A 25,463-nucleotide genomic window follows, 5' to 3' on the forward strand; every position below is an offset into this window, starting at 1 on the left:
ATTCATGAAATATCTACCTGTTTTAAACTGAATAGGGTCAGTGGGTGAATATGATTTAATATTAGACTACAGGAGTATATAAGAAAGTTGGTTTGGTTGGTTGTTTAATGCCACACTCCCAATTCAGTCATTGACTTCATGAACATCGATCCACGCAGTTAGGATCGATGACATGCATGAACCAAGTCAGCGAGCCTGACCACCCGATCCTGTTAGTCACCTTTTACGACAAGCATGGGTTGCTGAAGACCTATATAAAAAAGAGCCACATGTATGGTAGCTAAGCCAGGTGCTTAACAACATATATAATTATAAGTGAACAGCCAACTGATGCTTAATCCATATCCCTCCAAAGCATGAAAACAGACGATAGTGTGCTACTCACGCATCTCTGTGTCTTGAGCTATGTTGGCACATGGCAGTGCCTCTCTCTCAGGGTAGGTTGATTTGTACCAGATCTTCCATGCTGCTGAGTTCTGAGCAAAGTCCACACACAGACTGTCCAGGGGACCGGGCAGCACGGACAGGGCCAGGATGTCCTCCCACTTCTCCCGGGGCATCCACTGAGGCGGCTCATCCGAGCAGTCAAAGTCGGAGAGTGTCAGCTGCATGCCCAGACCAGGGTTGCCTTCAAGAATAGTCAGTGAATGAGTGAGTGAGTGAGGTGGTACACCGCTTTGTTTATCGCTACTTACATGAAGAATTTTGAGCAGTAAAGTCTAAAATGTATGACTTTGATGTGTTCATTCTTGATAAATTGCTGTTCAGAAATTTTAACCAGTCTCCAACACTGTTATGCAGAAATTTCACATTTCCTTTGCTTATTTGGGTGATTAAAATACTTTCCTGATATCAAACCTAGTAAGTATACATAAAAATCATGCCACTGCAGCATCAGAGGGGGCAAAAAAAGTGAAGATTCCTTCTTGGCACTCTCCCCAAGGAGCTGAGAATATTTTAAATATTCTATAATATAAACAGATCTACTGTTAACAGTACTACTGTACACAATAGGCAATACACAACTGTTACGCTGCTAATGCTACTTGTGGTAAGTAAGTACCTTGGAGAAGAAGTGACATCTCTTCATTGGAGAAGACCTCCCCTCCTTCATTCTGGATGTTGAGGCAGGCCAGGGTGGCGAACAGCAAACAGTCCTCCTCGTACAGGCTCCTGCAGACACACTCACACATACAGTTCCAGCTAGGCACTTGTGTAATGTTCATATACTTGCACAAATCAACATTAACAACTAACATCAAGGACCTGAGTGAGTGGGTAGGCTTTATCGCTGCATTGAAGAGTATTCCAGTAGTATCCCGGTGTATCAACTATATTCATGTGGGTGGAAAGCCTCAAGGTCTTAGACATTTCCCACTAGGGTGAAACCCACGAGCATAGGTATGGTGTTAACAAACCTAGAAACACAGGTTTCTTGTGTGCCCAAGTGACGCAACTCTGCACAGCTAACTGTGGAGCATTAGCTCACTGGGCTAACTGTGGAGCATTAGCTCAGTGGGCCACCTGTGGCCCTGTCGGTGTGTGAGAAGCAGTAGTAATTAAGTGGGGTTCTAGGGTTCTTCAGTTTTTTGGCTACTGTATTCAAATCTCAGTAATAATTAACATTAGGGTTATGACAAGGCCTCATGCCTATTCCAGTTCTTTTGCTGCAGCCTGTAAATATTTGAGATATGGACAGGCAAACCAGTGATTGATAGCATGATGACACAGGGCGGTGACACATTATAACCACCAAGTTCTCAATGAAGTCATATTTTACTGGTGCTGAGGACAAAAAATTGTACCCAGTCTAATTCCTACCTGACAAGCACATAGAAAGTCGCATGGTCGAACATGAAAGTACATATATTTGAATTCAAATGTTTTTGGAAGCAATTTGGGTTTCAATTTAGGGGCATTACGATTCATGTACACTATGGCAGGGTGGTGTGTTCCAAATCTGGAATCTATTAGGAAAACACAAAAAGGCAGTCTGTAGCTGTGTTGCGATGAGTCAATATCAAAATACTTCATAGGGAGCAGCACCGAGAGAAGCTAATTTCAGGTAATAAATTCAGATGTACCTAAGACATTCATTGTACCTTTTTATAAGTTATGACCCTTATTGCCAGCATGTGTGGGAGTCACTAAAATCAGACCCGTGAAGATCCGGGGTAGAATAGATCTTCAGCAACCCATGCTTGCCGTAAAAGGAGAATAAGCTTGTCGAAAGAGGCAACTAACTGGATCGGGTGGTCAGGCTGGCTGACTTGGTTGATGCATGTCATCGATCCAAATAGTGGATAGATGCCCATGATGTTAATCACTGGATTGTCTGGTCCAGACTTGATTATTTACAGACCGCCGTCATATAGCTGGAATATTGCTTAGTGCGGCGTTGAACAGCAAACAAACAAACAAACACTAAAATCACTTTGTGGAATGTGAGAGCTACACTCACAACTTGACTCTGTGGTACACCAGACTGGTGAGTATGTCCATCAGTTGTTTGACTCTGTTCACTGACAGCGCTGTGTACTCCACGCCCTCAGACGGCAAGGGCACGGTGTCAGGCAGCTCTAGAGGAGGTAAGTCATCAGACTCACTTCCCTCAACAAACTTTTGAGCTGCACCAGTGCTTGCAGTGGACTCTAGAAAACCAAACAAATAAAATTATTATTTATACAAAAAAGAAGGTGCATTTTGTCTTTGGTAATTGGGGTTGAAGTCTATGTAAGTGTTTATGTTTTCCCCTTTACTCTTAATGTTTCAGTTCATTTTACTGGTTTAAAACAGACAACAACCAAAGCCATATTTGCAGGTCCCATCCAGGCCTAGAACTATCTGTGCACTAGCACAAACAGTGTTGGGAAACCCTTTGATGATAAGACTACAGTAGGTGTTACATCTATGAACCAGGTGAGCTATAGCTAGGGTACCTTCCGTGGTGCCCTCTGCATGTCCTGACTCCTGCTTGGCTTCTTCTCCCTCCCCTGTTGTAGCTACAGTGTCCTCCTTGCCTGGAAACAAACACACAGTTGTACAGTACCCCACAACTGGCAACCCATTACACTGCATGCATCTATTGGCTCAATACACGATGCACCTGAAAACTACCTGTACAATTGTACTGGTATTATATGGGGCTGAAAAGAACTTGCTGACCAGATGATAATTAGTTTTGAGCGACAACTGTCGTTTCAAAACAGGCATTTGACAAGTCACTTTGTTATTGTAGAGGCCATAAAGTTTCAGAGTCCTGTGATGGGATTTGAACCACAGACCTTCTGATCAGAGGTTAGACGCCTTGTCCACTTGACCAAAGAGGTTATAATTAACCCCGTCTGCAATCTGACAAGATAAGGATGTCATCTGTGGGACGACTCTTAGCTCCGCTACATACAACAGAAGGCACGTCCTGAGCCACATAGTAGGGTACTGAGACTTATTTTCCCTAAATTTAATATGAGCGTGCTCCGCCCACGTTGGGTGCCAATTAGGGCTGGAACTGGTAGCTCGGGTACCCGGGTCGGGTGGGTACTGAGTAGGACCCGGGTACCCAAAGGACTACCCAGACCCATGGTTCGTCACGTGATATATTGTTTCATGACAAAAATTCACTATGTAACTATACGGTTACACGATAATTTTAAGTCTCTAATATTCGCTTTTCTTCATGACTATGAACACGTTCCTTCTGACTTAAATATGTTTGAACAAAACTAAAACTTCAGTCAACTTTAGCGTATACATGACCACATTCTGCCAGGGCTATTGTCAAACTATTCCCAATTGGACATGTACCTATATCTTGACACCAACAGCGGGTACCCTGGTAGGGTTGGGTGATAGGGGCGTGGCTACCCAGGTAGTAAATTTGGACTCGTCCCAGCCCTGGCGCCAACGTAGCGGCCATAAAATTTCCGAGTCCCGTGATTGGGATTTGAACCGCGGACCTTCTGATCAGTGGTCGGACGTCTTGTCCACAAGGATGTCATCTGTGGGACGACTCCAAGCCCTGAAATATTTCTTTCAGTAATATTTGAACCTCCATTTTCAACAATGCCGTACCTGAGTCTGTGGGTTTGTCAGTGGCAGTCTTCTCTGTGTTGGACACCTGGGATGATGTGCTGCCAACTCGAGGCCGTTTGTCAACCTCCACACTGCTCTCACCATCCAGCTCATATCCCTGCACACGAAGTTCTCATTACTTATACTACCCAGCTCATTCAACCTGCACATGCAGAATTCCTAGTATTGTTTGTTTGTTTGTTTGTTGTTTAACGCCGCACTCAGCAATATTCCAGCTATATGGCAGCGGTCTGTAAAATAATCAAGTCTGGACCAAACAATCCAGTGATTAACATCATGGGCATCGATCCACGCAATTGGGATCGATGACATGCATCAACCAAGTCAGCCAGTCTGACCACCCGATCCCGTTAGTTGCCTTTTACGACAAGCATAGTCACCTTTTAAGACCTATTCTACCCCGGAATCTTCACGGGTCTAGAATTCCTAGTGACAAGAGTTAGACAACAATCCTGGAATCCTCATGTTTTCCACTGTAGTATCTGAATCACACCTTAATGTTTAAAATAAAAGTGATATCACAACCCCTCGATTTGCTTATAATTTCAAACACTGAAAGTGAAACACTGAATTCTAATTAATGGCTTCAGAATCTTACACACCTGAAAACAACACAGACATATATGTTTTACTTACAAATGCTTATTTTCTTTGGGCAGCACAGACTTTAAAGCCAAGCATGATGTAAATGGTGACAAGTAGAAACAGAATCACAGGTTCACTGACTAATTGCACTCACATCTTCAGCATCTGGGTCCTGTCCAAAGTCTTTGGGAAGCTCGCCTCCAACAGCCTCATCAAAGAGTTCAATGAAATACTGCAGGGTAAACTGGTACTCCTTATGGACACTGGGCAGACTCTGTAGGACCGAGAACATCATGGCTGCCCGCCGAGCAAGAGGGAATAGCTCATCCTTCAACAGCTCCAGGTCGTCCAGGAGGCTCTGTGTGTCAGCCAGTTTCCTTGCAAGCTGAAACCCCATCAAGTATGTGAGTTGATTTTAATTCTGTTTGGAGCAATATTTTATTTACATCAGTAGTATCAGATTATAGTTGGAGAAAATTAAGATGCTGAGAGAAGTAAAGCTTCGGTCAGATACATTTACCACTTGGTGAAGCCCACAAGCACTGGTATGGTTCTGATAAACCAAGAATTATTATCATTATGCTCAAGAAAAAGGGATAGAGGGTGGGGATCTTACCCTGTACATACCCCATCTGGAGACATATTGAACCACAAATACATACCATATTCGACGTAATAAGCCCCCACGCCGATATTTTCTAACATATTGGCTAGTGAACAATCCAAATTATCACCCCTTCCCATTGATCAGTGTACACAAGACTTATTTATTTGTGCATAATACACACTCGTGTGTTATATGCACCACTGATTATGGCCATTTAAATTCTGGGAAATATATGTCATGTATAATACACACAGACTTTTCTTTTGTATCATATAAGGCTGTCAGTATAAATCACAATATTAACGATCTTTCAACTCCGTTTTATTTTTCTTTCCAAAACTATATTCTAATAAGAACCCCCTTGTTTTTATTTTGAGAGCGCCCTGGGCGCTTATTACGTCGAATACAGTAAATGTGCAGTATGCTCAAGAGTGAGTGAGTGTGTATGGTTTTACGCTGCTTATTCCAGCAATATCACGGCGGGGGACATCAGAAATGTGCTTTACACATTGAACCCATGTCGGGAATCGAACCCGGGTCTTCGGCGTGACGAGCGAACGCTTTAACCACTAGGCTACCCGACCGCCCCTGTATGCTCAAGAAGCTCAAGGAAAAGGGAAAGGGGTGGGCACATCACCCTGTACATATACCCACTCCAGACTCCTACTAAACTGATACCTACCTTCATCTTGGCTTCAGTGAGGTCTGTGATGAACTGCAGAGCCTTGGGGCTGCTGATCATAGCCTCTTGCCCCCCAGCCAGCACCCGCTCCTTCACCGTCTCCGACAACCGGTACAGTGTGTCCTTCATCAACTGTAGGTTCCGCAAGGCAATCACTCGCTCCCTGTACAGCTCAGGGCGGATACGAGCGAAGGCTCTCATAAGAAGATCCTCGATTAGTGTGTCGTGGGAGATGCCAAAATTGAGGAGGCAGGTGGTGGAAGCGATGTCGGGGTCAAACTTGGGTTTGGGGAGAGGTGTGGACAGGTAGAAGCGGAAGTTCTGGTGGCACAATATGCGTCTCCCACAGAACATGATCATGCGAGGTTCTGCAATAAGCATACAAGATCTCATTTGAGTGCGCTGGATTTGTTCACATTGCAGTCCAAATATATTTGAGTCTACTCGTCTGAATCTGTGTTAAGGTGTCATGTAAGTCAGTGTGCAAAATAGCTGTCTGTCAGCTACCCCTTGGTTAGGAAAATTTCGGTTGGGCTAAAGAATCTTAACTGACCCTAGCTCCACTGGCTACTCAAATTTTAAGTGTTTTTCTTTCTTCTCCCTTTTATTTTGAATATCGAATATTAAAAATCAAAATAATATCCGTAAACAGATCAAGGTTGCCTGGTTATGAGCTCATAGTTATCCCCCTTTATAATTTTTGACACATGATTTGCAAATTGCAGAACAAAATATCTGGTAAAAACTAAGGTGTTGTTTATTTTAGCTAATAGAAGAAAACACTGGCTCGTAACTGTTAAGGCTAGCTAGCCAGGCCAGCAAAATTTAGAGACAGACTGATTTCAGTAGAGTTTGGTTATATAGTGGACAAATATCAGCTGAGTTTATGACACTAAATCAATTTTACTGGAATTGGAAATCAGACAAGTTGTCACATGCATCATTATCAGCAACATTTCAAAAATATCCATTAGCCAATGCAGCAGGACAACATTAGAAATTAAAGAGGGTCAAGGGTTTTTTCAAGGTTTCTGCTATGGAATGATAAAACAGACAATGTTTACTGACACTGATCAATCCCTGGTACTGGTCTGTATATTTAGTGCAGTTTATTGTCACAGACTGCTGGGACATATTCTCCTTATCTGGTAGTTTCACAAAATATGGTGGGATTGAATATATGTGCCATATTTCTTATCTATGGTATTATTATCGCATTTTGACATGAAGAATAAAGAAGAATTTTGGTACGGTATAAATATCACAAACTTAATACTTAATGCCTCGGGAATGAAGCTCCATAGATCAACCCCAGTGTAAGCTGCCAAAATCTACCCCTATTCAGAGTATACCCGGGTAGATTCTGGGAGCTCCTAGAACCTACCCCGGGGTAGATTCTGGAAGGGCCCAGAATCTACCCAGGTATAATTTGAAGGGGGGGTATACTTTCAGACTTTACACCGGACCCTCTTGGAAGATGGCTCTGGATATTTAATTGACCTTACATGAGCTCACCAGCTCTGTCCCTCCTGGAAGTAAGACTATGGGTACTTAATTGAAGTGAGTTGACCGATTCTGCTCTCTACTACACACCTTCGTCGTTGTTGTTCTCCCTGGCAGTGTTCCGGTGGTGTATGAGAGGCGTGATGATGTTGTCTATGTGCTCCTCACAGTTCCTCAGTAGGACAGGCTTGCCCCGCGTGATGGCCTTCTCCAGGGTGAGGATAACCTGGGGATCTGTCCTATAGTCAAGCACAACTCTGTCAGTGGGTGCAAACATGTAGAAGAAGAAACAACATATTTGTGTACAAATAAATGGGTCTTAGGCTAAAAAAGAAAATCTTGGTTCTCAGGCACGCCCGCTTCATCACAAAGTCTGCCGCATGTTTTGTTTTATTTCTATTCATAAAAAACTAAAAATCCTAAAATATTCCAAATCCAACAGTAGTCAAATACTGTATTCCACTATTTTGCTCATCAAAGAATACATTGATGTAGGGAGGCCCTGTCCCAGGTTCATTGAACACAACTTTTTATTTGGTCACACAACTGCTTATTTGGTTACATACTAGTTTGAACAACAACAACAACAAAAAAAGACACCAACTGCCCGTTCTTTATTCTAAAACAACATTGCCTGAGAACCAATTCTTTTATTTTATTAAGCCTTAAAGAATTACAGTTACAACCTTTCAGGTCCTTTCAAGGCCCCTTCTAGAAAGTCAAGGCCATACAAATGAAACAGTGTAGGCTTTCTCAAGGCACATAATCTATTTCCAACGTCCTCTCAAAACCCTTAACCCTTTTCAAGACAAACCTAAACTAATCAAGTCAAGTTGAAATTTTTAGTAACATGTTAAATGTAATCCTCCAAATGTTCTTTGATAACACATATAAACTGACGAATCGTGTCATAAAATAAGAGGAAAAAGAAATCATTATTACAACACTGTTTTATTGTTCGTCTTTTATAGTACGAGGGGCGTTCAATAAGTTTTGCAACTTCAATATAAGACCAATTCGCAGAATATCTTTGGCAATTTTATTTTTCATTATAATCTCAATACGCTTATTCCATTTGTCCTTCAAGCTTTTAATACCACTTTTATAGAAATCTGCAGATTGGCCCTCTAACCACGCCTGTGTGGCAGCCTTTATGTCCTCGTCATCCTGGAAGCGTCAGTTAAATCACCCACCCTACAGACCAGACTTAGCCCCCAGTGACTATTCCCTGTTCCGGCAAATGAAATCTGCCCTACGTGGAAGACGCTTCGAGGATGACGAGGACATAAAAGCTGCCACAGAGGCGTGGTGCGAGGGCCAATCTGCGGATTTCTTTTAAAGTGGTATTAAAAGCTTGAAGGACAAATGGAATAAGTGTATTGAGATGAATGGAGATTATATTGAAAAATAAAAGTGCAAAAGATATTCTGTGACTTGGTCTTATATTGAAGTTGCAAAACTTATTGAACGTCCCTCGCATCTTGATCATAATAATATATGTTTGCTCACATTCACAGAGCTGATCATGCAACGATACACCTGAAAACTGCTCACCACCACCTGGTTATCATGAGTGTGGGGAAACTACACAATAAATGGTTCATGAGTAACCAGGGGCACCTGTCAAAGTTAGTGCCAGGATCAGCACAACATACGTCATGTGAGGCTTGAAGAGAAAATCACAGTCATGAAAGTTACAGTGGTTTAGTATACCCTTTGTGTTCCATAGTATTCACTTGTCCAAATCTCCTTGTATGACTCAAGCTAAATCATTAAAATATATCTTTAGTTTAAGGCAAGAACATTTAAATGACTTCATCTGGTTAAAAAGAAATTATCTAAAAATTACCTGAGGCAGAAAATATTTTTTTCTAAAACAATTAATAGTATATATCTAAAAAATACTACACTTATTAATATTACTGCATTGTGCCTATTGCCCACCTTTTTCAAAAGTTAATGGTGTGGGATTTAAAAAAAAAAAATAACAACTTTCCATTGCTGCAGTAACCAAATTAGTCAAAACTGTCAATGTAACCATGTCACTCTAAGTTTCTGTACACTAAAAATGAAAGTAGACACCCGCTGTCTTAACATTTTTTACATTGTGACAGTGATCTGAAAACAGACAGTGGAAATTCCGAGTTTCTATTTTATGAAAGTTAAATATTTATTTGGAAAAGTATATTGCAAATAGTCAGTCTGAATTTGGATTTCCTCAGCAAATTTATTGCATCACTTAGGACTTGTATCATATCTTTTGTGAGTACTTCACAAAATTATTGAGAAAAATATGCAGGAATTACCGGCCATATAAAAACCCTAAGTTTGGTTACGACTGAAAGGTTGGGGACACAATGATTTGGGAGGGATTGGGGTGAATAAACACTGATGGGGCAGATTGATAAACAAATCATTAAATTGGTCTTGCCAGTTTATAAGTGTATTCACCTGTTTTAAGTATATCAAGGACGGTCTGAAAACCCTTGTTATATTGCTAGATAATTGTCACACAGACAACAGGTGAAACCAAGGTGGTGGTCAGCTAGTTTTGTGGTGTTTGTTTGTTTTGTTTGTTTGTTTATTGTTTGATGCTGTGGGTGGGGTGGTGTACCTACCATCTATACCCAGTGCAGGGGAGGCAGCAACACGGTGGTCGGGAGGAGATAAAGAAAACATGCTGTTAGTACACACAGACACTCACTTACACCAGGTTAAACATTGGACTGATGATAAACACAGCGATGTGCACACAAGTAGTGAATGTATTTGTACAAGCTGGGGACAATCCCAACATTTATTTCTCTGAACACCTCATGGTATAGCTATAAACATTCTTAAAATTAGAATACAAAACGTAAACGCCTGAGAATAACCAGTCTCTATTATCTGACCAATCAGATTTCACTGAGTGTGAAAGGCAATATTGCAGTGAAAATTGTATGAATGGGTCACTTAAAATCAGTGATGACACCAGGTGTTCGTCAAAAAGGTAAGTTATTCCTTAGCGTAGAAAATATTGAGATTTCTCTAAGAGTAATTTCTAACTCTTGGAAGTTCCAAGTTGGAACATCTTAAGACCTAGTTATAAAGCCTCTTTAGACTTTTATCCATTCATAGAGTGATCAAAAGACTGCTTAAGAATTTTCTTAACTCTACAAAATGGTTGCATCACGACAATGCAGCCGTCACCTCAGACAGTTTAAGGATGGGGAAGATATTCTAACTACCGTATTCAACGTAATAAGCGCCCAGGGCGCTCTCAAATTATGAAAAAGGGGGCTCTTATTAGAATATTATTTTGGTGGAAAAAAGAGAGTTGAAAGATAAATTTCGTGGTTTATGCTGACACACTGAAATGTTTATTAGCGACAGATACATTTTTCCAGAGTTTAATTGCCCATAATTAAGAATGCATATAACAAACGAGTGCGTATTATACGCGAAGAAATAAGTCTTGTGAACATTCATCAATCGGAAGGAGTGCTAATTGGGATTGTTCACTAGCCAATATATTAGCAAATATCGCCGTGGGCACTTATTAGAGCGGGGCCCTTACTATGTCGAATACGGTATTTACAATGACCATGAATTAATAGAAAGATTCTGTTTGGATGGAGTGGGTATCCAGTGACTGATCTGCAAGAGACTCATTGCTATCACCCACTTAAGTGATCCATTCATATCATTTTCATCACTAATCTGCATCTGCATCATTTGAGAGTTTGTCTTTGCATGGGGGCAACACATCTGTCAGCCAACTGCAGGATGCTATGTCTAGGGACCCGCAACCCTGCAAACATCTGGACTGTGCTAGTATGACTGATGTGCACTCAGTCTGTGACTTAAGCCACGAGTCTGAGGCCAGAGTCTAGTAAAATAGTAGTCTTTTAATGATGACACTAAAATCTACTGAGTGAGTGAGTGAGTTTGGTTTTATGCCGCTTTTAGCAATATTCAAGCAATATCATGGCAGGGGACACCAGAAATGGGCTTCACACATTGTACCCATGTTGGGATTCAAACCCGGGTCTTCGGCATGGCAAGTGAACACTTAAACCACTTGTCTACCTGACCACTCCCTAAAATCTACTGAAAATGATGCTTAGAGCTAAGTTGGGGCTCTAGACTGAAGACGCTTCGACACAGGTTGTTCACTCGGGTCATAATGCTGGTCTCATCGTGTTTACTGTGTTTACCACTACTGACACTGAAGGGAGGAGATCACAGGACTTGAATTTCATTTTTGGAAAAGTTGAATAATTTGTGAATAATTTAGTTTTCGGTTGCATTTCATTTTCATTTCCTGGATAGAAAAATACACAGGTGTCCAAATCCTCATGAACGTGAATGCACAATGCATGTGCTGTTTAAATAAAACTAGCAAACTTTTCTTGACTTAGCAAAACAATTTTTGGGAAGGGTGGTTTTGATCTACTGCTAAAATCCAGCCCATGATCGATCTTCTGTCTCAATAGGTTCTCAGTTGGATATATTAACAATTATTTGTAAACGTCACAAAAAACGTTGAATTATGAAGCCTTTCTTCAAAATCATGTGGTTATATATGTCCAAAACCACCAAGTCCAATAATATATCTCTTACTGTTTGAAATGATACAAGGGTCATGTGCATTCATAAATACACCTCTAAAATGATTTTAAATGACATCAATATCAAAGCAAACTCTTTTCATCAACAGGCTGCAGTTAGGATGAAGACAATGAAGAGAAGCTGTGCTCAACTGTCTGAAGCCAAAGTGCAGTCTCAACTTTGTAGTGAGTGAGTTGTGTTTAACAGCATTCCAGTTATATCACGGCTTATCAGCTGAATGTGGAAGGAAAGCCCGAAGTGATGCAGGTCTCAGACGTTTACCACATTGGTGAAACCTACGAGCACGGATATGGTGCTGACAAACCTAGAAACATAATCGGGGCGAACCGGGATTCGAACCCACAATCATAGGTTTCTGGCGTGCTCAAGGGACGCAACTCTGCACAGAAAATCGCGGCGCCTTAGAAGACTGGGCTACTCGTGCCCCCTTCCCCTCAACTTTGTAAATAGTCACATACCAATTGAGACATTCTCTGCGGTAATCATTGAGGGCTGTTGTGTTTCATCAGCTTTAATCCTATTTGCTTCCACTGCCAATTAACTTGAGCTTATGTTGAGATTACTGACCAAGATTGTTATGTGCAAAAGTAATATACCGTATTTGACGTAATAAGCGCCGAGGGCACTCTCAAAATTAGAAATAGGGGTCTCTTATTAGAATGTTATTTTGGAAATAGGGGTCTCTTATTAGAATATTATTTTGGTGAAAAAAAACAGTTGAAATATCATAAATTTCATGGTTTATGCTGACAGCCTGAAATGTTTATATATATACAACAGATATATTTTTCCAGAATTTAATTGCCCATAATTAAGGGTCCATATAACACATGAGTGCATATCATACACGAATAAAAAAGTCTTGTGTACATTGATCAATCAGTAGGGGTGCTAACTGGGATTGTTCACTAGCCAATTTATCAGCAAATATCGTAGTGGGCGCTTATTAGAGCAAGGCGTTTATTACGTCTAATACGGTACATGAACTTGCTATTTTCTGTTAATGCAGCTTTCAATATTATCACCCGTGCACTTTGAAAACTTTGAAAATCTCTTAATGATTGAAATAAAGATTAAAAGCTGTGCGAAAACACTGACAATATTATCACCCATGCACTTTTCAAACTTTGAAAATCTCTTAATGAATGAAATAAAGATTAAAAGCTGTGCGAAAACACCGACAAGGCACCAAGCCCCCCAACCATCATGCAGTGCTCAAGAATGTCAGACTTACCTTGTTTCCATGTCCAGTGAGATGAGTTTGTGTTTGTTCATCAGCTTGTTGAGTCTCCCCAGCCACAAGGAACCCTCCCCATTTGGGTCGATCATCATTGGAGGTCTCTGCCAGGAGGTGCTTAGCATTGCTGCATTCTCTACCTGCCGGGGCCCGAAGTCTGAACAAACAGAGTTGGTGCCATCAGTGGGATGTTTTTAATCATTTTCTTTAATTTCATTTTCCCTTTTTTCAGATTCATGTCTTCATCTGGTACAGAGACGGTGTCAAATAAATAGACATAAATAGGGCAGAGTAGGATATCCCAAACTCTATCCATACCATTGGCTACCCTTTTCCGATCATTAGGGTTAAGTACCCCTTTCGATCAACACCCTTCACTATTCTTAGGTTTGGGAATCCCCTTGCCAATGAAACCATTTAAAATCCTTAGGGTTAGTTGTGAGTTAGTGTATGGGTTAGCTATCTCATCTCCTTAATCAATTAAGGTAATGTAATTAGAGGAACATTTGTACACTGTCTAACAAGTTTTGAGAAACAGGCTACCCCACATGAGCATCAAGGTAAACAATCAGATCGTAATCCCTTGGCAAACCAGCATTAATCATTTGTGGTAGCGCCTATGGTCCATTGGTAAAGTACTGGCTGAGTAGATTAACTAGTTACCCAACTTCATGCTGACTATGCGTGTTTGATCCTCGCTAATTGAAATCAGAAAAAACAGAAACAGAAACGTAATCAGGGCGAACCGGGATTCGAACCCACAATCATAGGTTTCTGGTGTGCCCAAAGGACGCAACTAGCACAGAGATTCGCAGCGCCTTAGAAGACTGGGCCACCCGTGCCCCCCTTCAACTGTATAAATAGTTACATACCAACTGAGAAATTTGTGGTAGCGCCTATGGTCCAATGGTAAAGTACTGCCTGAGTAGATTAACTCATTACCCAAGTTTAAGTTCATGCTGACTATGCGTGTTTGATCCTCGCTAATTGAAATCAGAAAAAGTGTGCCCAGTAAAGTGTCAGTTCTCAGATTTCCTACCTTTCCTAATCCAGTCATTGAGAGTTGGTTCCCCGATCAGCAGTTTGATGAGGCTGCGCACATACTTGTTGTACTGCATCGTTGTGAGTACTGGGGCAGTACTGTCTGAGTACTGGCTGCCATACTCATCATCATCCTCTTCTGCTATTCTCTCCAGACCTCCAGCACCCAGCATGGGATCTCCTCCATCAGCCGGGACATCACCTGGTGGCAGATACATAGCAGCATCTCATAGTCATCACTCCAGACATAACGACACTGAAATGAACTAAAGAACGAGAGGTGAGGTGAGGTGAGGTGAGGTGAGGTGAGGTGAGGTGAGGTGAGGTGAGGTGAGGTGAGGTGAGGTGAGGTGTGTGTGTGTGTGTGTCTGTGTGTCTGTGTGTGTTTGTGTGTGTGGCTGATTGTACTAGTCCGGTCTAATAGTGCTAGCCCACTAAGATACTATGCCGCAGTTTAACATTGCTACCCAACTCAGGCATAGCGAACAGATCCCATAATGCCAAGCACCAGGCAGGGTTACAACAAGTTCTATCTTTTTTAATAATTCTTGTTTGCTTGTTTGTTGTTAACGCCGCACTCAGCAATATTTCAGCTATATGACGACGGTCTGTAAATAATCGAGTCTGGACCAGACAAGCATAGTCGCCTTTTATGGCAAGCATGGGTTGCTGAAGACCAATTCTACCCTGGATCTTCACGGGTCTTGGAATAATTCAGTTGAATGACATCGTTATATACTTGTTACAACTGCTGCTAAAAACAATGTGTTTATGTTTATATTCAAGTTGGTATTTCCGCTATCCAACATGTGCAGTGAGGCTGTCTCATTGTTGATAGTCATTTTAGAGCCATAAATGTGAAGTTAATTAATGCAAGCAAACACCACTCTAATTCATGTTTGCGTTAATTTGAAGATTTACAGTAATATTCCCAACTAGGCACAATGGCATATAATCTACCAAGTCAACACGTCTGACAACACTATCCAATGTAGTCACCATTTACCGACAAGCAACAGAGTGCTGGGAATCTACTTTAACCAGGGACCCACTCTAACCAGAGAGCCTCTGTCCAGGGACCCACTCTAACCAGGTACCCACTCTAACCAGGGACCCTCTAACCAGGTACCCACTCTAACCAGGTACCCACTCTAACCAGGGATCCACTCTAACCTGGGGCCCACTCTAACCAGAGACTTTCTAACCAGAGACCCACTCTAACCAGAGACCCACTCTAACCAGAGACCCACTCTAACCAGAGACCCATTAACCAGAGACCCTCTCGAACCAGGGACCCTCTAACCAGTTACCCACTCTAACCTGGGATCCACTCTACCCTGGGGCCCACTCTAACCAGAGACTTTCTAACCAGAGACCCTCTCGAACCAGGGACCCTCTAACCAGGTACCCACTCTAACCAGGGATCCACTCCACCCTGGGGCCCACTCTAACCAGAGACGTTCTAACCAGAGACCCACTCTAACCAGAGACCCACTCTAACCAGAGACGTTCTAACCAGAGACCCACTCTAACCAGGGACCCACTCTAACCAGGGACCCACTCTAACAAAAGACCCACTCTAACCAGGGACCCACTCTAATCAAGGACCCACTCTAACCAGTGACTCGCTCTAACCAGGGACCCACTCTAACCAAGGACCCACTCTAACCAGGGACCCACTTTAACCAGGGACCCTCTAAGCAGATACACACTCTAACCAGGTACCCACTCTAACCAAGGACCCTCTAAGCAGGGACCCACTCTAACCAAGGACCCACTCTAACCAGAGACCCACTCTAACCAGAGACCCACTCTAACCAGAGACCCACTCTAACCAGTGACCCACTCTAACCAGGGACCCACTCTAACCAGGGACCCAATCAGGGGATTTGTTTCCACTGACAAAGAAATAGGACCAATGGGTTTTTTCCACATAATTTAGATAGAGACGACTTCAACAAACTTCGGAGAAGCCATATTTTAGACCATGACTGCTTCCACTGCTCTTGTTACAAAGAAATATTTGAAAAGAAACATATTTCCATATTTGTAAGTGAGACAAGTCAATTTCCATTTGCACAAAATGCAAGGGTAAAGCAAAATGGTAGTACCTGTGTCAGCCTCTCCACTTGTCTTGGGCCTCTCATCCAGTGTTCCATCTTTCTGGTCTGATGGTTTTGCTGTTGATTTGGGGGTCCCTGGTGCCTTGGGTGTGGCAGGGGGGGATTCTCCACTCTCTCCGAGCTCCTCAGCCTTGGATACCTCTTGTTCTCTTTCTTCCTTCTTCTTCCCTCCTGCATCTTCCTCTCCCTCCTCACAACACACATCACACATAACCATTTCATGCAAACTCTTCATAACAGCCAAATCTGTAGTCTGATTAATACACACAGCCATTTCTTTTGCAATAAACACACTGCCTAATAAAGTATGCAATCAGTGTGAGAATAGACCAACACAATCAGGAGTCAGATGACACACCAACACAGCCAGCTTCTTGCTGGCTCCAACTTAGCACACCCAACAATCACATCCCCATATTAGTACAAGTGTGTGTCCCTATGGAAGAACTAGCTACTAGGACAGCATGGTATTACTGGTATACTACAATACGCTTTTGAAACGATACATGTTGCAATTCTTTTCTGTGTTTCGGTAAGGTGTTTGGGTAAGAATATATATCAAATTTCATCATTATTTGTACCATGGAACCTAATCATTCATGAATGATGTTTTCCTTTGAAACTGATCCAAATGGTGGAAACACAGAGGTGATTTTTCTTTCATTTTATCCTCATTAACGTCCAGGGCCCCGTTCCTCAAAGCGATCTTAGCGCTATGATGATCGTAAGCCTGTGCTAAAGTATGGGACTTACGATCACCTTAGCGCTAATATCGCTTTGAGGAACAGGGCCCAGAGCTGTTGGGGTACGATGACATCCTGTAAACTAAGTCACAGAGCCTGACTACCAGACCCAGTTTAATCCCTTCTTACAACAAGTAATAGAGCTTGAGGGGCCTATTCCAAGCCAGGTCCCCAGAAACAAACCCTACCTTCTCCCTGTCGTCGATGTCGTCAGGTATGTCCTGCTCCCCTTGTATGACGGACATGTAGTCGGCCTCGTAGATGGAGCTGGCGCCGGAGGCTGTCTTCAGGAAGTTGATGGACCAGTCTATGACCCGGCCTGAAGATCAGAGTGAAAGAGGTCTACAGCCTGCACTAGGTGGTCGTGTACATACAATCTCTACCTATGTCGTGCAACCTGAGAAACCAGGGCTGCAAAGCACTGATACACACTCTAACAGTTCAAGAATCAATCTATGATAAATCCTTGAGTCTGGTAGCCCGAACGTGGGTTTTAGGCATCAATGGCAGCAGATTGAATATGGGTAGTCATTAGATAAAAACATTTTGGGAGTCACAATGAAGATTTATTGAACAGGGTTTCATAATGAATGACTGTATGTATTTTAGATTATTTTCAAACATAATAATGAAATAGAAGAAGAATGATACAGAAGAATGACCTGTAATGTGATAAAATCAGTAAATATTCAAGAATGTCCTTATGCCGTTGGTTTCAGACAGGGGACTACCCACATAGAAGCAAATCAAGGCTGAGAATTGGGTCCTGTTGTAATCCTCTCAATGACCATAATACGAGACCATAATCACTTTCAGCCCAGTACTGATAAATCATTCGATTTCCCAAATGGAGGAGGGCTGTAGCTTATTTATTTCAAGAAACAGCACATTTATTTTGGCACGCAATTAGTCATAAGCGTGTGAGTCTGATATTCAAGTCACACTTGAGATGAAGCTGAAGGTTTAGAAGGGGGTGTGATAATCTAACAATCATATTTTGGATTAGTCTTATGAAGTTCAGTACAGTTTTGAAAAAAACAGAATATTTATGTGCACTACTTATTACAGATAATGAATATATGTATATTTTTGTATGTATCACTTGTCCAATCACTTGGCCATACCTCTGAGTCCATCAATGGAATCAATGACAAGAGGGACACCCCTCTCCCGCAGACAGTTGGGCCAGTGGACGGTCAGCATCACACGCCGGAAGTTGTGGTGGTAGGGACCGAGGTACGTGGCAAAGGCTGCCGACATCCCACAGCCACCCGGAATGGCCACCAGGCGGCGCGTGTGTGAGTCATAGATCTGCTGACCTCGCTGTCTCTCGCCTTTCAGGATCTATAAAACACAGACAGCCAGATAAAATGTCTATGGAAACTGAATACATAACACATGTATGTAAAATAGTGATGGCAAAAGATTGGAAATTTGTTGGTTGTTGTTTAATGCTGCACTCAGCTATACTTCAGCTGTATGACGGCGTTCTGTACATAATTGAGGCTGGACCAGACAATCCAGTGATTGACATCAAGAGTATTGATCTACACAATTGGGATACCATGACATGCATCAATCAAATCAGCGAGCCTGACCACCTGATCCCATCAGTCGCCTCTTACAACAAACTTAGTTGCCTTTTACAACAAGCATGGGTTGCTGAAGACCTATTCTACCCAGGATCTTCATGGGTCAGTGATTGAAAAAGAAAAGTTGCGTGCATACTAAAGGGCTGGGACGGGTAACTTTGTGTGGGTGGGTCCTGAGTAGGGCCCAGGTACCCAAAGGACTACATGATCTTGTAGTTAGTCATATGATATATAGTTTAATGACAATATAAAACTCCAAGGTTCCCCTACAAGTCGCTAATGTCACTTTTCTTTCTGACTATGCACTCATTCCTTCTGACTTGTGAAGATAAAGCTTCAGTCAACTTCAGTGTACGCATGACCAGATTGTCTCGTATGTGTATCTTAATAGTTTTTGCTAGGGAGCTGGTAAAACCCTGTCCAACTGGACATATTGTACCCCACTCTTGAAAACCTACAGCGAGTTTTCGGTAGGGTAGGTAAAAGAGGGTCGGGACCCTGGGTAGGAAATTTGGACATATATACTGAACACTGACCTTCCTGAGCTGTGCAGCTGTGTCCAGCATCTTCTTCATCTTCACCGTCTTCTCCTCCTGCTCATTCTTGTCAATGGTGGCCTCCTCAAACCCTCGCGCCAGATCTGCCAGACGAATCTCTAGAGCCTGCAGCATCACATATCAGTTGTAAGGATATTGTATACAGATGATGAAAGAGTCTGCAGATGTCTAAGTTTAACTTGTTGTGTATCGGTGCTCTCTGATGATGGAGTCTATGTCTATATGACTGAGTGAGTGAGTGAGTTGGGTTTAACACCACTTTTAACAGTATTCCAGTTATATCGCGGCATGTCAGCTTAATGTGGGAGGAAAGCCCGAAGTGATGCAGGTGTCAGACGTTTACCACTTCGGTGAAACCAACGAGCACAGGTATGGTGCTGACAAACCTAGAAACATAATCGGGGCGAACTGGGATTCAAACCCACAATCATAGGTTTCTGGTGTACCCAAGGGACGCAACTCTGCACAGCGAATCGCTATGTCTATATGAAGTGATGCAACTGAAAGGACTTAGCTTTTCAAGATTCAAATGAGTTCATTCCAAGTTTTAAGACATTCAAGCTCTATGACAGCATCCTGTAAATAAGAATCTGGACCGGACAATCCAGTGATTGACCGTGTGCGACAGCATCTTTCTTCTTGGTAACCTTATCAAATAATCTTAAATTTACAAGCAAAAAACTGCTCAAAGTACAGTAACAGCAGTCGTGAATAAACACTCTGCTTATTTCCATTCAAAGGATTGCACTAACTTGCGCAAAACACTTGGAACGATAAATCTTTGTCATTGACAAGTGAGTGAGTGAGTATGGTTTTACGCCGCTTTTAGCAATATTCCAGCAATATCACGGCAGGGGACACCAGAAATGGGCTTCACACATTGTACCCATGTCGGGAATCGAACCTGAGTCTTCGGCATGACGAGCTAACGCTTTAACCACTGGGCTACCCGACCGCCCCTCATTGACGAAGGCAGGGCTACTTGCATTACTGTATTCGACATAATAAGCTCCCAGGGCGTTCTCAAAATTAAAAAATGGGGGGCTCTTATTAGAATATAATTTTGGTGAAAGAGTTGAAAGATCATAAATTTTGTGGTTTATGCTGACAGCCTGAAGTGAAAAGTCTGTGCATATTATACACGACAGATATATTTTTCCAGAATTTAATTGCCAGTAATTAAGGGTGCATATAACTCATAAGTCTGCATTATACACAAATAAATAAGGCTTGTGTACTTTGATAAATCGGAAGGGTGCTAATTGGCATTGTTCACTAGCCAATATATTAGCAAATATCGCAATGGGCACTTATTACGTCGAATACGGTAATTTCATGACACATTTTAGGTCAGGGGTCGACACTCGCATCTAATTTCATGATATACAGCATCAGGGAGGGCACCGTGTCAGGGACAGGTGTCTCATGAGAAACACAATATTTATTTGAACCAGCTTGATGAACAGGACCCACCTTTCTCTTACTCTCCAGTGTATTCATCTTGTGTTCGGCACTGTCCACAGCCTGTGTCGTCTCATCAACCTTAGCATGGAGCGGCTTCACCTTGGACAGCATCATGCGGTGATATCTGGAGTCAAGATACACACAACATATAAACATGTCAGTAACATCGCTCAGCTTTCAGGTATCTTGTTCACACACTATTTCCACACTATGTTTCACAATATCATTTTTAATACTCGGTATATTAAATAGCGATTTTTATGTGTTTGCCAAATACCTTTGAAACAGTTACGTAAATCCAAAAGGCAAGCTGCATTCTGGAGTTTGTCTGGGGCAGTGATGTAATGCCAAGTCATCACATTGGCTCTCTCATGATAATGTCTCTCTTATGACAATGGCTCTCTCATGATAATGTCTCTCTTATGACAGTGGCTCTCTTATGACAGTGGCTCTCTCATGATAATGTATCTCTTATGACAGTGGCTCTCTTATGACAGTGGCTCTCTTATGAAAGTAGGTTTCTTATGATAATGTATCTCTTATGATAGTGGTTCTCTTATGCCAGTACCTCTCTTATGAAAGTAGGTTTCTTATGATATTGGCTCCCTTATGAGAGTGGCTCTCTTATGAAGGTAGTTTTCTTATGACTTTGGCTCTCTTATGAAGGTAGGTTTCTTATGACTTTGGCTCTCTTATGAAAGTAGGTTTCTTATGATAGTTGCTCTCTCATGATAATGTCTCTCTTATGATGGTGGCTCTCTTATGACTTTGACACAGTTATGGTAGTAGCCTTCCAATTACAGAGGCTCCCTTATAATAGTGTCTCTCTTGTAATAGTATCTCTCTCATGACACGGATCTCTGATGATAGTGTCTCTCTTATGACAGTAGCTCTCTTATGATAGTGGCCATCTTACAATAGCAGACTTACTTGACAACTCCACGAACCCATTTACAGAGAGATCCACAGGCTGAGTTGGCTGCCTTCCTCTCCAGGTTGTCAGGGTCAAATGATGCTTTCTTCAGATAGGGCTCCACAAGACACAGCGTCGCCTCTGGCAGCTGGGTGTCATCAAATGACATCAACTCCTCAATGAACCTGTCACCAGAAGAACACCAGTCAATGTTTGTACATTACAATTATTTTATAACATAACCACAGCAATAAAGGAGACATACTTAATACATCATTGTCTTCAAATACCTTGTTTTTTAAAAAAAAAGGCAAGGGCCAAACTCTGATCCAAACTTTAAAGATCGAAGTCCACATGACCAAGTATGTCGACCCTGTTAACAAGTTGACAAGGTAATAATAGGGGATAAATCCATGCGCAGCTACAAAAGCATAAATTGTAATTGTATGGTTGTTTCACCATTTGGGGGAGGGGGGGGGGGGGGGGGAGTGTAGTCGACAAGTTTACTAATCTCAGACTAGTGGGTTTATGTTAACATTGAACCTGCATTGAAGAGTGTCTATCTATTGAGGCCTGATGCTGCTGGCTCCTGGCACTACCTGTAGGTGCTGGGACCTACCTCTCTAAGTTGGCCATCTGCCTCTTTGCTCCTTTCTGCCAGGTCAAGTCAGCCGATGGGGACTTCACTGTACACACAAAGGGGAATTGTACAACAGACTGCACCATTTTATCAAGTACACTTTTAATTTTTCAAGTAACTTTTGTTTCTGACTGTAGAAATTATCAGGAACCATCCTATGAGTGTAACTGCACATTCTTCACAAATAATAATAACATACTCAAAAGAAATTAGAGTAGTAATAACATTCAGTACAAAAGCTCTTCAAAATTCAAGTACTATTGTCAGCCTGTATGACTAGTGTAAGATAACCTGGTGACAAGCTGGTAACAAGCTGGTGACAAACTGGTGACAAGCTGGTGACAAGCTGGTGACATGCTGGTGACATGCTGTTAACTAGCTGGTGACAAACTGGTGACAAGCTGGTAACAAGCTGGTGACAAGATTGTATCAAGTTGGTATCAAGCTGGTGACATGCTGTTAACAAGCTGGTGACAAGCTGGTAACAAGCTGGTGACAAGCTGGTGACAAACTAGTAACAAGCTGGTGACCAGTACTTACAGATCATGATGATGGTAGCCATGAGGTCCTCAATGTCGATGATGGGTTTGGACATGGCTCGGAGTTCCGCCAGCTTTTCAATGTTCATGTTCTGCACTACCTTCTTGGTGTCAGCAACTATTGCTATAGCCTTGTATACAGCTCTCTCATGGGCCACTTGGTACTCGGGCAGCAGCTGAAACACAGGCACAAAAACACATCTACATGGGAGGAGTGCATCATTTAAACTAAATCATTGTAAAACAAAAGCACACTAATGAAGAACAGTTTGTTTTGAAAAGCAATGTTTCAACCAAAGCACAGTATCAAAGAACAGTCTGTGCTCATAAGCAATGTTTCAACCAAAGCACGGTATCAAAGAACAGTCTGTGCTCATAAGCAATGTTTCAACCAAAGCATGGTATCAAAGAACAGTCTGTGCTCATAAGCAATGTTCCAACCAAAGCAAGGTATTGAAGAACAGTTCTTGTTTTATCCCTTTAATGCCGAACACCAGGCATCTTTCAACGTCTTTTGGTATGACGTGGATGGAGATGGAACCTTTGACCTGTTGCCCTCTGGGTGGACACTATACCCACAACACGACGCAGCTGGTCTAATAATGTTGTCAGGTATAGCAATGCAAGCTGTAACAACCGTAACAGGTTTTTAATAATCACATTTCTTTTGCCTCTTTGGAGGATGAGATTAATTATTTGATACCCTCATGTTATAACATTTGAAACTTCAGGTTCACATGGAGGTTCTAAGTGAAATATCCAGGCATAAATTATTAAGTTTTTGGCAAATGTGAAAACATAATGTTTATCTGGTATGTCGCTGTCTTTCCGGTACTCACTTTCTTCAGCTTGTGGATCTTCTCCAGCTGGTTCTTCACCACCTTGATCTGCTGCTCTGTAATGGCCGTGTCCTGCCCGATCTGGGACAAGATCTTTATGGTGCCCTGGAAACAGATGTGAACAGTTTTTTTGTTGAAAATGATCTTTTCAAAACCTGGAAAATACTCAGTTTTGTCAATCCAATGGTTCATCTTCGCAACATATTTCTTGAAATGAAATAGACTGAAAAAATAAATAAAAATGATCCAAGAAAGCCTAATGTCCTATTGAAATGTCTTTGTTATCTGTCAACAGATATTATTTTGTACACACAGATATTATTAACTGAACAGAGAAATGAACAAATTCTGAAATTCTTCAGCAAAAATAGCAAAATCACTGACAAGGAGGAATTCTTGAATCATCTCCAAAATCAATAAATTTGATAACACTTTGTACAAGTCTTCTTATGATGCCACAGCAGATGGCATTGATTGAGAGATATACTATGACACCAGTTAGACTGTCTCTGCCATGATAAAAGCAGCGTTGAAGCCAACTCAAGCATTATCACACAGTATTTGAAATTAAGCATGTAAATCAAGACATCTCTGACCCAGCCCTACTGATAATAGTTAAATACAGGCTGTCCTTACCAACAAATACCATAACAGCAAACCACAAGGACCCATACACCCCACTTATTTTCAAACAGTGGACACTATTGTTTCAATGGTTAATCTGCTTTCTCAACCCCTGTGTCAACTCACAGCCTTGCGTTCAGTGAGCACCACCATCTCATGTTCCAGCTGCTTCTTCAACTTGATGGCCACTTCATTCTCCCGCCGGATCTGCTGCAGCGTCTTGGTCACGGCCATCTGCACCTCATTCACATCACTGTGTCGGCTGCATGTCAGCGAGATGAACCTGCAGCACATCATGTGCAATGGCGGTAGTCTAGAGTCTGTATCTTTACACAAAATGGCCCCAAATCTGCGTGCACATGCATTATACCCACAACCTACAGGCCCATAGGAGTATTTCTTAGAATGGGGGGCTGAAACATACACTCTCATAGCTTTTGAGGTCGGTGGGTGGGTTGATGGGATTGAGGAAAATTCCACTTGTAAAAGTTTGTTGATAAAAGAATTTGGTGGGAAAAAGTACCCCCAACCCCCCAACCCTGCTCCTATGGGTCTGACCTATCACACTCGGGTTAACTCAGTTCAATAGGACCTCAGCAGGAATCAATACAGGAAGAATCTGGTAGCAGCTGTAAACTATCAATGATTAAATGGTTTCTGTTTGCTTTTGTCTTCAAATCAAAGTGTAGCGAGGTTCTGACAGTGTTAAGAACAGATTAAGTGGTCATAATATACAAATAAACAACGTATGTCAGAATCTGGAGTTACGAGAACAACAGTATATTCATGCAAGCCGCTGCTTCATTGGTGGCCAAGGTATAAACTTCCAAGCTAGATTCATGAATCCAGTGCTGGAGTAAAGTAAAAGTTACCTTGAGTACATATCTGTAGACTGGACCCTATACAACACAACCTCTTCAGTGTTGGTAAGGAAAATGTCACACACATTTTTCTAGTACAAAACTAATTCATGAAAGAAATATCCACTGTGGAGGGTGCTTTGTTCAATAATGCTTGCACACAGAAAGGCTTGGACGCTAAAAATGTTTGAAACTACACAATGCAGGG

General features: G+C 41.9%; 1 protein-coding gene across 1 annotated transcript in view; it reads right to left on the bottom strand.

Annotated features, from left to right (window-relative positions):
• Window positions 1–25,463, bottom strand: part of LOC139458374 (uncharacterized) — a 124,003-nt gene that overhangs the window by 15,474 nt on the left and 83,066 nt on the right. Inside the window, exons 67-87 of the mRNA XM_071239782.1 lie at window positions 24,522–24,678; window positions 23,772–23,876; window positions 22,934–23,108; window positions 22,373–22,439; window positions 21,771–21,938; window positions 20,850–20,964; window positions 19,356–19,481; window positions 18,352–18,571; window positions 17,416–17,546; window positions 16,473–16,674; window positions 14,360–14,563; window positions 13,318–13,477; window positions 10,088–10,090; window positions 7,560–7,708; window positions 5,967–6,334; window positions 4,832–5,062; window positions 4,072–4,189; window positions 2,940–3,020; window positions 2,462–2,651; window positions 1,064–1,173; window positions 386–628 (exon numbers count right to left, since the gene is read on the bottom strand). Of these exons, the coding sequence (XP_071095883.1) occupies window positions 386–628; window positions 1,064–1,173; window positions 2,462–2,651; window positions 2,940–3,020; window positions 4,072–4,189; window positions 4,832–5,062; window positions 5,967–6,334; window positions 7,560–7,708; window positions 10,088–10,090; window positions 13,318–13,477; window positions 14,360–14,563; window positions 16,473–16,674; window positions 17,416–17,546; window positions 18,352–18,571; window positions 19,356–19,481; window positions 20,850–20,964; window positions 21,771–21,938; window positions 22,373–22,439; window positions 22,934–23,108; window positions 23,772–23,876; window positions 24,522–24,678 (3,323 nt within the window). The remainder of the gene's footprint in view (window positions 1–385; window positions 629–1,063; window positions 1,174–2,461; window positions 2,652–2,939; window positions 3,021–4,071; window positions 4,190–4,831; window positions 5,063–5,966; window positions 6,335–7,559; window positions 7,709–10,087; window positions 10,091–13,317; window positions 13,478–14,359; window positions 14,564–16,472; window positions 16,675–17,415; window positions 17,547–18,351; window positions 18,572–19,355; window positions 19,482–20,849; window positions 20,965–21,770; window positions 21,939–22,372; window positions 22,440–22,933; window positions 23,109–23,771; window positions 23,877–24,521; window positions 24,679–25,463) is intronic.

This window comes from Haliotis cracherodii, unplaced genomic scaffold (assembly GCF_022045235.1).
Source record: "Haliotis cracherodii isolate W230 unplaced genomic scaffold, xgHalCrac1.p SCAF_12, whole genome shotgun sequence".
NCBI lineage: Eukaryota > Metazoa > Mollusca > Gastropoda > Lepetellida > Haliotidae > Haliotis > Haliotis cracherodii.